Here is a 12,227-nt window from a genome sequence, read left to right as displayed (position 1 = left end):
GATTTGTGGAACATCTACGTTCTCGAACTCTCTCAGCTGGACGTATATAAGCGCCACTGGCGTAACACACGCGCTAGTTACGGATCTCTCAAAGTGACAGTTGAGGAGAGAAATCTCTCGGTTTACAGGAGCTAATTCACTTTAATAAATCGCTTAAAGGTAAGCAAATATAATCGGAATAACATCCTATTTCAATAACAATTGACTTTTGTTATTTTACGCAAGTGTTGTGAGGATATTCTACGTTTAATAGCGTTTCAGTCATTATTATGGTACTGATTTTCTAAAACTTGTTACGTTGTCTTCGCAAATATGAAATAAATTTGAAGTATAAAGGCTTTCCTACATCATTAAGTCGCTGTTATCATATATAAAGTGGCGTAAATCTGAAATGAATGCATGAAATGCTACTTAAATGATGCAGTGAATAAGTCCTCGGACCATCTGGAGTTGATCAGTTTTACCTCAGAGGATTTTCATCAGATTAAACGAGGCTATTAAAAGATTCGCGATCGATAAATATGTTTATGAAAGCATTTGAGGATTATTTATTGCATGTGCATGTTTATAAGAGTGCATTTTAAATATTTGTCAATATTTTTGAGTTTCATACGTGCATTTCGTTAAGTTTAACAGAATTAATTATTTTTAACCACTGAAATTAATTAGTCTCATTCACATATTAAACGCGTGTACAGTGATAACTGAAGTGATGTACTCCATGTTAATGCATGTAGAGAGTTTGGTAGGTTCTAGAAGCTCGCAATGAGCCGCTTTGACCGGCAGGTGGCGCTCAGCTCGTACAGGCTGTTCCTGAAGCCCTATCAATCCAAATCCCTGTCTTCTGTGTTAATGGAAGTAATGTTTTATATGCATAACTCGTTCAAGCTGTCTGTGAGACCTTAAATGGGAAAACTGGACAATATATTTACATTTAAACCAGCTTAATGTGAATAGAATGCTTTTGAAATATTATAATTAAATATTTTTTAATGGCATGCAGCCTTTATTTGTGATTTAATTGTGATTTCATAATATTTAGATATGAATCCAACTGAAAAATACTTGTGTAAAGATGTTTTTCAGTCAGTCAAACAGCAAATAGTGGAGCTCTGCAGCATCTGCTGGATAAAGTGATCATTTTTTACTTTTTAAAACTGCATTTTCCAAAATATGGGCAAAAATCTCACACTAAACTAATGTCAAATTATTCATGTTATCCCCAGAAATGTGGGTCTTTTATAAAGTGAATTTTACATAAAAAGCTGTTTAACCTATTTAAAAAAAATATTTATTAATTTATTTATATAAATTTAAAAAATATGATAAATTCTCCAAAAACTGCACAAACATGGAGTAAAAACATTAATAAACAGAGTAAAATTACATTTGTTTAAAAAAAACAAGTATTTTGTTACAAAATTACATTTTGCTGCACAAAGACCCTGAGTGTACTTCCCAAACGAAGACCGCACAAGGGTTAAGAAACAATATAACAAAGACTGCATTTTGAAATTGCCATGCAAATTAATAATTATAATGCATGTAGCCTCCAAGTAATTTTTCATTAAGTTGACATTGCGTCAGTAAAGACATGTAAACAGTCAGTAATAAAATATAACGAAGAGTGCCTGAAGTGTTTTAATAAAGCTGCACATGTTATCTAGACGAGAAGAAATGCAAAATTAAATATTCCTTCTACATTTAATCCCCCTCCTTACTGAATGATCTGATGATGTAACCGCAAACCTGCCAGTGATCCTGGTCAAATATTGTGAATATTTTATATAATATATTCAGTTTGTCCCGCACAGATGCCCGAGGCACATGACCAGCCCATGGAGGAGGAGGCCGAGACCTTTGCCTTTCAGGCTGAGATTGCTCAGCTGATGTCTTTGATCATCAACACCTTCTATTCCAACAAAGAGATCTTCCTCAGAGAGCTCATCTCCAACTCCTCAGATGTACGTAACTGAAAGAGCGTGTGCTCGTGTTGTCATGAGACCAACATTTCAGTGTGCAAAAAAACCCAAAAATGTACATTTCATACTAAGTATACTACAAATCCATTAACATATTTACTGACCTATCTACTGGTATAAATATTATAATTAAACTTTATTTAGAGCACTTCTTTATTGCACAATGCACATTTTAATATCACTTTTAGCAGGGATAGTGTGATCACTGTATAATATCAGTCTTTAAATGCAAAGTATAATTGCAATAGTTGCACTTTAACACAAATCTTTAGCACTACTTCTGCACAATTAAAGTGCATTAAGTAAAGTGGACAATTTATTACACCAAAAGTACAATTGCAGTGTATTTATATTAAGTACATAAATATGTAAATGTATTTGTAGTATACGTAGCATAAAATAAATGCATTTCAAATGCATTTTGGGACATGCATTATTTTTTTTAAATATTAATGCAAATTAACAATTATAGATAAAAGCCTTGAAGTATTTTTTTCATCAAGTAAATGCATGTTTTCTGAAGTAATGTGTAATTGAGTAAATTCATGACATTTTTAAAATTATTATTAGTACTATTATTGATTGTAAAATCAAAGACTCTTTAAAATGTTAATGCAAATTAATTATAATTAAATCATTTTTTTAAATGCCATGTAGCCTTTAAGAGTGCAAACCCTTCTAAATAGTGTTAAAGTAACACTGAAGCAGAGTTAAAGTCAGTTGTAGTTTTTGTTTCTCTTTTCTTCAGTGATTCTGCTTGTTAACAGCAGGCGTTCATCACTAATTCTCAATCATCACCTAATTCATTGCTTAATTATCTCCTCAACTTTAACTCTGCGTCAATGTTACTTCTAATTTTTCTGTGTCTTAATAAAGCTGCGTAAATTGTCTAGACAAGAACAGTGTAACACATAAAAACTGAAATATTCCTTGTTTTACATCAGGCTTTGGACAAAATCCGCTATGAGAGTCTCACAGACCCGAGCAAGCTGGACTCAGGAAAAGACCTCAAAATCGAAATCATTCCCAACAAACAAGATCGCACACTGACTATAATCGACACCGGCATCGGCATGACCAAAGCTGACCTCATCAATAACCTGGGCACTATTGCCAAATCCGGTACGAAGGCCTTCATGGAGGCCCTGCAGGCCGGAGCGGACATTTCAATGATCGGTCAGTTCGGTGTGGGTTTCTATTCCGCCTACCTGGTGGCCGAGAAAGTCACGGTCATCACCAAACACAACGATGACGAGCAGTACGCGTGGGAGTCGTCAGCGGGTGGATCGTTCACTGTTAAAGTGGACAGCTGTAAGTGTGAGTTTAATGAATTGCTGACACACACAGATGGTTGTCTTTGAAATTATCTGTTGGAACTGTAATGTGAACTGAAGTTTTATTTTATTTAAATTTTTATAGCCGAGCCAGTCGGCCGTGGCACAAAAGTGATCCTGCATCTGAAGGAGGATCAGACGGAGTACATCGAAGAGCGGCGAATCAAAGAGATCGTGAAGAAGCACTCGCAGTTCATTGGCTACCCCATCACGCTCTTTGTAAGTCTTTTTTTTGGGGGTCATTTTGCAGAACTGAAAAATCCACGAATGTATTAATCAAACCAAACCATTTAGACTTTAATTTAGACTGAGAATTTAAGTTAACACGTCAATTTAACAGCGCATTCACATGTTCACGGTTTTCTGATGCCGGCTAATGGTCACATGACATGCAGGTCAACAAATAAAATATTACATTTTGTAAGTGTTACAATTATATATGTATTGTAAATTTACATTTTTTATGATTTGATTTAATTATTAGCTTTTCTTTTGTAAAAGAGAATTTTTTTTGTACTTTATTTAATTTTTGCTGATATAATGTATCATGTAGCTACTGTTCCATAATTTAAAAAATACATATTTAATGGATTATTTTGTGATTTGTTTATTTAAAATTTGTGCTGATAAATGTATAATGGCTACTATTCCATAATTTAAAAAATGACACATTTAATGGATTTTTTTCCTACTATTCCATAATTTCTACTATTCCAAAAAAAACATATTAAATTATTTATTGCTGATATAATGTATAATTTATCTACTGTTCCATCATTTAAAAAAATGACATTTAATAGAATTTTGTATTTTATTTTAAATTTTTGCTGATATAATGTACTGTATCATGTAGCTTCTATTCCATAATTTAAAAAATTTAACATATTTAATTGTTGTTGTTTTGTTTTAATTGTTGCTTAAATTATGGAATAGAAGCTACATGATACATTATAAGCAACAATTTTAAATTTTAAAAGAAAACAATTAAATATGGTAAGACCGTTAAATTATGGAATAGAAGCTAAATGACACATATCAGCAAAATTAAAATAAACAAAATATATTAAAACATTAATTAAGTATGGTGTAATTTTCTTAAATTATGGAATAGAAGCTACATGATACATTATAAGAAAATGACATCATACGTCATTGATGTTTTATTATATTTTGTTTACTTTATTTTTTTGCTGATATAATGTCATTTAGCTTCTATTGCATAATTTTAAAAAATGACTTTTTTTTTTTATTAAAATAGTTTGCTATAATGTATCATTTAGCTATTATTCCATAATTTAAAAAAAATGACTCCATACTTTTTTTCCCCCTTTTTTTCCTTAATGTATCATTTAACTATTCCATAACTTAAAAAAAAACCTTGTATTTAAGTGTTTTCAAAAGAGCAAAAAACTAAACAAAACATCAGCAGCAAATTTAGCTTCATGCATTTTTGTTAAAATGATCAAATCATCCTTTTGGTTTCAGGTCGAGAAGGAGCGCGACAAGGAGGTGAGCGACGATGAGGCAGAGGAAGAGGAGAAGGAGAAAGAAAAGGAGGAAGAGGAGGGTGAGAAGGACGAGGACAAGCCCGAGATCGAAGACGTGGGCTCAGACGACGAGGACCACGATGACAAGAGCTGCGACAAGAAGAAGAAAAAGAAGAAGATCAAGGAGAAGTACATCGACCAGGAGGAGCTCAACAAGACCAAGCCTCTGTGGACCCGCAACCCCGATGACATCACCAACGAGGAGTACGGCGAGTTCTACAAGAGCCTGACCAACGACTGGGAGGACCACCTGGCCGTCAAGGTGACTTTCTGCCTGAAGCAGAGATAGTAGATATGCAGAAACTGATAGATGTGCAGTAGGAAATGACGTAAGCAGCACGTTCCCGGTCTGATACACACATACGCATTCACTGTCGCTCATCTGACGGATTGTGTGTTTGTCTTTCCGTGCAGCACTTTTCAGTGGAAGGTCAGCTGGAGTTCCGCGCGCTGCTCTTTGTGCCTCGTAGAGCTCCGTTCGATCTCTTTGAGAACAAGAAGAAGAAGAATAACATCAAGTTGTATGTGCGCAGGGTCTTCATCATGGACAACTGCGACGAGCTCATCCCAGAGTACCTCAGTAAGAGTCCATCAAAGTCTGATTCTGAAAATACTCAAATGCCAGACAGATTTCCCAGTGTTTTTAGGTAACCTAAAGCCTTAGTGTGATATAATTTTGCTGTTTTTAACCGTATAAAACCTGACGCACGCAGAAAAATCACATTTTTGACAAAAGACAAAATATTTTTAAAAAAATCTGAATAATAATTTTGTTTTTTATGTTTTATATAGTCTGATAAATTGAGAATATGAATGATAAAACAGCAAAAAATTAAAAAAATAACAGTATGGCACATAAAATGCATATAAATATCAAAATCTGCCAATTATGACTTACTAAGATGATTAGTTTTCTGATCAAAGCTCTGCAGTTTTATAATGCAATACAATACAATGCTGATTGAACAAATAAACCTGATGATCATATTTGATACTCATTATTTTTATAGGGTTATGACACCAAAAGCTTCTAGATTAACTATTAACTATACTAGATCTCAATATTGTTAGACTAATAAACAGTAAGCAATAAAATAGTAACAAATAATCAAATTATGTGTTATAGCAAAAATAAATACAACAGAACAAACATATAAATGAAATACAGTGCTTTTCAAGTTTTTCATGTAAGTTTAAACAGGAGATTTTCAGGTACAGAAATCTGACGTAAAGCTAACTATATAACTATTAAACTTTATTAAAGTTAATCAGTTGAGCAGCTACATATACGTAAATAATGTTTTGAAATGCTGAAAATATAAATACTGCTAATTGAAATTATTTAAAAAATGAAAAGACACTTTAAACATGAAATTAAACCTGCCAGTAGGTGGCAGCGAATGTCATTGAGAATCAACCGATTCATTCAAACGGCTGATTGCTGTTGCTCAGAGACGCTAAACAATTCTGTGTGGACTTCAACTATTTTCATTGGTGAAATAGAGCAAAACGGGCGATTTGGTGTCTAAAATGTAAGTCACATGATATTAGGTTATTGTTCATTAAACTGTACGCTGAATAAAATCGGTATCGCATTTGTAATCATGCTGATATGTGGACAAAAACAGCGCTCTTTGTGTAATATTGGTTAACTATTTTAACTTATATAAATATGAAAGCTATACAGGGTCATTTTTGCCCCTTATCTTGAATTCTGAGGCATTTTAGTTGACTAAATCATGCAGTGAAAGCGTGCACTCTAAATATGCACGTGCACTAGTCTAACCTACTAGACAACATCACGTTGTAGTGTATGCGTGCACTCAGCGGGTGTTTTGTTTGTTTTTTGTAAAGTGAGGGACATTTTCGATAATTTCAGATCGTTAAATCAACATTACGATATCATAGACGATATATATCACACACTACAGCACCGGTGACCGTTCCGTCTACTGTCCTGAGCGTCGTTCACACTGGCCCCGGGCCATCGGGCAGTCCTTATTGTCGAGTCCTGAAATGTAAAAGTCTAAATTATCAGACGAAAGAAGGAAGTGTTGATCATTTACAGGCCTCAAATATGATACAGTAGGATTAATATGATCCATCTTTCCTCCCAGACTTCATTAAGGGTGTTGTGGACTCTGAGGATCTGCCACTGAACATCTCCAGAGAGATGCTTCAACAGAGCAAGATCCTGAAAGTGATCCGCAAGAACCTGGTCAAGAAGTGTCTGGAGCTCTTCACTGAACTCGCTGAGGACAAAGACAACTACAAGAAGTTCTACGAGCAGTTCTCCAAGAACATCAAGGTGATGCTCAAGTCTGCGCAGACATGTTTCAGTGTTTAATGGCATCATGGAGGAGTATATAATAAATTATATTTTCCTTACATACAGCTGGGCATCCATGAAGACTCTCAGAACAGGAAGAAACTCTCAGAGCTGCTTCGCTACTACACATCTGCTTCTGGAGACGAGATGGTGTCCCTCAAAGATTACGTCACTCGCATGAAGGACACCCAGAAGCACATCTACTACATCACTGGTTAGTAGTTGGTTAATGAATTTAAACTTTATTTTAACCCAAAGATGCCATTTTCTTACAATCTATCTTACTCTCCAAAGGTGAGACCAAAGATCAGGTGGCCAATTCGGCCTTTGTGGAGCGCCTGCGCAAAGCCGGTCTGGAGGTGATCTACATGATCGAGCCCATCGATGAGTACTGTGTACAGCAGCTGAAGGAGTTCGAGGGCAAGAACCTGGTGTCGGTGACCAAAGAGGGTCTGGAGCTTCCCGAGGACGAGGATGAGAAGAAGAAGCAGGAAGAGAAGAAGGCCAAGTTTGAAAACCTGTGCAAGATCATGAAGGACATCCTGGAGAAGAAAGTTGAGAAGGTAATGATCGATTAAACCTTTAGACTTTAAGATCTAAAATCTAAAATCCATCCTAAAATTTAAGAGGCAGCTGTATGTTTTTATGAATTAATTTATGACCCAATTTATACTGTGGAAAAATTAATATTATGTGTATGCAAAATATATTATTTGGATTTGGATATATTATTAAATATCTTTTTTTTAAATTTACTTGTTTACTTTTTTTTTTTTTTAGACTGTGTCCCTAAAATGTAAAAGGTGACTATATTTTAATGTATAAAGTCCCAATTTAGACAGTGAAAAATTAATATTTAAAAAAAATATGTAAAATATTATTTGGCAAATATTTACTTTCAATTACTCCCTATAGTACTTTACTTTAAGCTGTATTTCTATCTATTTTTATTATATTTATTCATTCTATTCTACTTAAATTAATCTTTTATTGTCTATCGATTTTTACTTTATCTATTTTTATTTATTTTAATCAATTATATATTAAATATATATATATATCTATATATATATATATATATATATATAAAACGTAACTTTTTTTAAATTTTGACTGTGTACCTAAAATTTTACGTTTTCTATATATTTTCATGTATAAACACCTGATTTATACTGTTAAAAAAACAAAATTATATTATACAAAACATGGTAAAATATTATTTGGAAAATATTTACTTGCTTTTACTCCCTATTGTACTCTACTGTGAGCTGTATTATTTCTATGTATTTATTTATTTTATTCTATTCCATTCTGATTTTTAATTAACGTTTTATCTATTTATATTTATTTAAATCAATTTTATATATATATATATATATATATATATATATATATATATATATATATATATATATATATATATATATATTAAAATAGATAAAATAAGGATATATTTACTATATATATTTTCATGTATAAACACCCGATTTAATTTGAAAAATTTGTTATATGTATGTAAAATATTATAAATATTATGTATCTATTTCATTTACGTTTTTTCTGCTCATTATAATCCTGTAATCGGTATTACATCTATTTTATTGTTTTAATATATTTTATTTAGTTGATTTTATTTTATTTTTTACATTGTGTCCCTAAAATTTAAAAGACATCTATATATTTTTCAGCTATAAAGACCCAATTTAGACTGCAAAAAATTATTATTAATATATGAAATTTTATTTTTTTGAAATTATTTTTAATTGTTTCCCATGCACTATAGTACTGTACTGTTGGCTGTATTATATTTATCTAACTTTTATTATTTTAATCAATTTAATTTTAATCAAATTTGTTATTTATTAAATTTAATCTTATTTATTGTTGCTTTTTTTAAAAAAATTTTTATACACATTATTTTCCCCCTAGCCCCAGTTTAAGAACCACAGAATTAAACACTGCATTGGTGCTTCTGAACATCACATTTAACTGGATAATTTATTCTCACGTCAGGTCACCGTCTCAAACCGTCTGGTGTCTTCACCGTGCTGCATCGTCACGAGCACATACGGCTGGACGGCCAACATGGAGAGGATCATGAAGGCTCAAGCCCTGAGAGACAACTCCACCATGGGATACATGGCTGCCAAGAAGCACCTTGAAATCAACCCAGACCATCCCATCGTCGAGACCCTGCGACAAAAAGCAGAAGCCGACAAGAACGATAAATCTGTGAAAGATCTGGTGATCCTGCTGTTCGAGACGGCGCTGCTCTCCTCGGGCTTCACGCTGGACGACCCACAGACGCACTCCAACCGCATCTACAGGATGATCAAACTCGGCTTAGGTTGGTACTTTACTTGATACTGCATGCAAGACTGAATGCAAAAATGTTTAAAAACACAACTTAAAACATGTAGAAAGCTGTAATGAGTCAAAAGCGAAAGCAGAAGCAGATGTGTAACTATTTGTGTGCGTTTCAGGCATCGACGAGGACGATCTGTCCACAGAAGAGCCCAGCTCTGCTCCGGTCGAGGACATGCCGCCCCTGGAAGGAGACGATGACACATCTCGCATGGAGGAGGTCGACTGATAATGCGGCCTTCGCTAGTTCATGTTTGTAGCTCTGTAAAAAGATTTAATGTTAAGATTATCTATTGTTCTTGTTCTTGACCACATTGCAGTTCCAGTTCATTCCAGTTCATTTTCATTATTTTTTGTATTCTTTTGAGTTGTACATGGACTTTTTTTTGTATTTAATAACATTGCATTGTTGATTTTGAGTGTTTATGGGATGTAAAGTATGACACTGATACTGTATTATTGACATGATGGAATCTTGAAATAAAGTTTACCATATCAGGTCATTTGATGATGGTTTCTTCATACAGAACTAAAGACATCAATCATCTGAATCGCTTCACGTTACAAATTTATAAACTTATTTTAAAATGTTTCCAGCAAAAACAAATGTAACAAAACAATAAAAACAAAAAGATTTAAAATGTACAACCTGATTGTAAATATAAAAAAAACATACAAAGTACAAAACTTTAAATCGTTACCAAAAACATAAAATGCAAAAACTATAAACATTTAGAAACAAAAATGATTAGAAATTTTGAAACATATTGTAAATTGTTATTAAAAACATAAAACAAAAACAATGTTTAAAAAGGTTTAATTAAAAAATTAAAACCTTATTTTAAAATGTTAAAGCAAAAACATAATGTAAAAACTAAAGATTTAAAAATAAAAATGTTTAAACTAGTGCTGTCAATCGATTAAAATAATTATCGCACATTTTTCTGTAATTAATCATGATTAATCACACCGAACATTAAAGTTTTTATATCATAATAATTTCATATTCTCCAAATTAATGTACAAACAACATAAAGACAGTATATTTTAAATATTTGATTAACATGTAGGACATATACAGAAATTGAATAAAGTTATTAAACACTTCAGTATTTAGTATAAATTAAATAATGGTTAATCCATATTAAAACTACGAAAGTTATTCAGTCAAGAACAGTGAGTGATTTGTCTTTTGTTATTTGATTAACATTAAAGGTGTAGTGAACAAATTCTGAGAAGCTTTTGAAAGTGGATCAGCCCACACTTGCAGCCAATCAGAAGTAAGGGGCGTGTCCACTTGTGAGGGGGGAGGTGCCTGTGTTGCATAGTTTTGGTGATGTCAAATATCAACAGCATTTCTCACACCATGTCCTAACCAGACGCAATGTGATAAGAATCCAGCGACGAGCAATTTGACTGTTCACACTAGAAAATGAGAAGCGATAAAATCAATCAAAAACCACAGCCAATCAGAAGAGAGTGTGGGCTCTCTCAGCAAGAGCACAGCGGGCACAATGAAATTAACATTATTTATATAATTTTTTACCTCTAATACACCACTATGTCCAACTTCGTTCAGCTTCCTGTTAGTGAGGTCAAAAAACGCGTTGTGATGACGGAAGTGATGTCTCGCCCATATACTTCAATGAGAGCGAGACATCACTTCCGTTGTCAGAGCGCGATCAGACCTCACTAACAGGAAGCTGAACAAAGTTGGACATAGTGGTGTATTAGAGGTAAAAAATTATATAAATACTGTTCGGTTTCTCGCACAAACCGATCGTTTCGTGTCTTAGGACATTAATGTGTCGTCGCGAGCCGCAGGGTTTCATTTTGATTTGTCTAAGCAAGTTTTATTTACTGTTATAGTTGAAGTTCCCATCTACTGCTATTATTATACTGACAGACGGCAGCGGTTGCAGTTAAAAATCATAATTTGCGTTCGACTGAAGAAAAAAAGTTACCTAGATCTTGGATGCCCTGGGGGTAAGCAGATAAACATCAAATTTTCATTTTTGGGTAAACTATCCCTTTAAAGTACATACAGAGTGACTGAACCGATCTTTGTCATAGTATACACTTGTTTTTCGCATTGAATCGACAGTTTGAACGTTCTTGTGCCCATTTATTTATATTCAAGATCTCTTAAATTTGACAGCCCTAGTTTAAACATTTTCAAATATATTGCAAAAAATAAAATAAAAAGATAAAAATGTTTTAAAATGTATTGTAAATTGTTATTAATAAACTTGTATTAATGTAGAGATTACCGTGAGTGTCAAACAGATGGCAGCAAAATAATACAAAACACATTTTACTCCAGCGGCAACATTTCATCACTTTTTATTGTCGCGTCGCGTCTAGTGTGGACAGTCAGATTGCTCGTCGCTGAAATCTTATCGCATCGCGTCTGGTTAGGACACGGTGTTAGACGCTTTTAACATTAAATAAAGCACATAAACACTACCTGATATTATCATTGCCATACTTTGTGTTGCTGTTCCAGCCGCGATGTTGCGGAGAAATAGAAACCGCTTCTAAAATAGAATATTGCGGCTGGTTAGGACAAAAACTCAGATTAACATGAAAAAGATGCATTTTATTGCATGCCGGCATTAATGCTTCTCATTTACTTTGAATGGGTGACATCATGTGTTGCCGAACTGAATTG

The 12,227-nt window shown here is 33.4% G+C and overlaps 1 protein-coding gene across 2 annotated transcripts; it reads left to right on the top strand.

The window, feature by feature from the left end:
- The first annotated feature begins 31 nt into the window (after positions 1–31).
- hsp90aa1.2 (heat shock protein 90, alpha (cytosolic), class A member 1, tandem duplicate 2) lies at positions 32–10,049 on the top strand. 2 transcript variants are annotated; one of them, XM_067384551.1, is made up of 11 exons: positions 32–159; positions 1,815–1,964; positions 2,927–3,293; positions 3,402–3,535; positions 4,802–5,125; positions 5,278–5,443; positions 6,981–7,171; positions 7,259–7,406; positions 7,487–7,755; positions 9,206–9,539; positions 9,676–10,049. In XM_067384551.1, exons 2-11 carry the CDS (start codon positions 1,815–1,817, stop codon positions 9,783–9,785), a joined length of 2,193 nt encoding a protein of 730 aa, XP_067240652.1. In that variant the 5' UTR covers positions 32–159; the 3' UTR covers positions 9,786–10,049. The 2 variants fall into 2 exon arrangements, with proteins under 2 accessions (XP_067240652.1, XP_067240651.1); XM_067384550.1 differs by having other exon boundaries at positions 2,927–3,299.
- The last annotated feature ends 2,178 nt before the right edge of the window (positions 10,050–12,227 follow it).

Source organism: Chanodichthys erythropterus, chromosome 4, assembly GCF_024489055.1.
Source record: "Chanodichthys erythropterus isolate Z2021 chromosome 4, ASM2448905v1, whole genome shotgun sequence".
NCBI classification, from domain to species: domain Eukaryota; kingdom Metazoa; phylum Chordata; class Actinopteri; order Cypriniformes; family Xenocyprididae; genus Chanodichthys; species Chanodichthys erythropterus.
This window is presented reverse-complemented; position numbering and strand designations above follow the sequence as displayed.

Bases quoted from the DNA above. Each gene is read 5' to 3' on its own strand.
- hsp90aa1.2 (XM_067384550.1), top strand. From the start codon at position 1,815: ATGCCCGAGGCACATGACCAGCCCATGGAGGAGGAGGCCGAGACCTTT. The intron at 3,536-4,801 runs GTAAGTCTTTTT...TTTTGGTTTCAG, and splicing joins GCTACCCCATCACGCTCTTT to GTCGAGAAGGAGCGCGACAA. The intron at 5,126-5,277 runs GTGACTTTCTGC...CTTTCCGTGCAG, and splicing joins AGGACCACCTGGCCGTCAAG to CACTTTTCAGTGGAAGGTCA.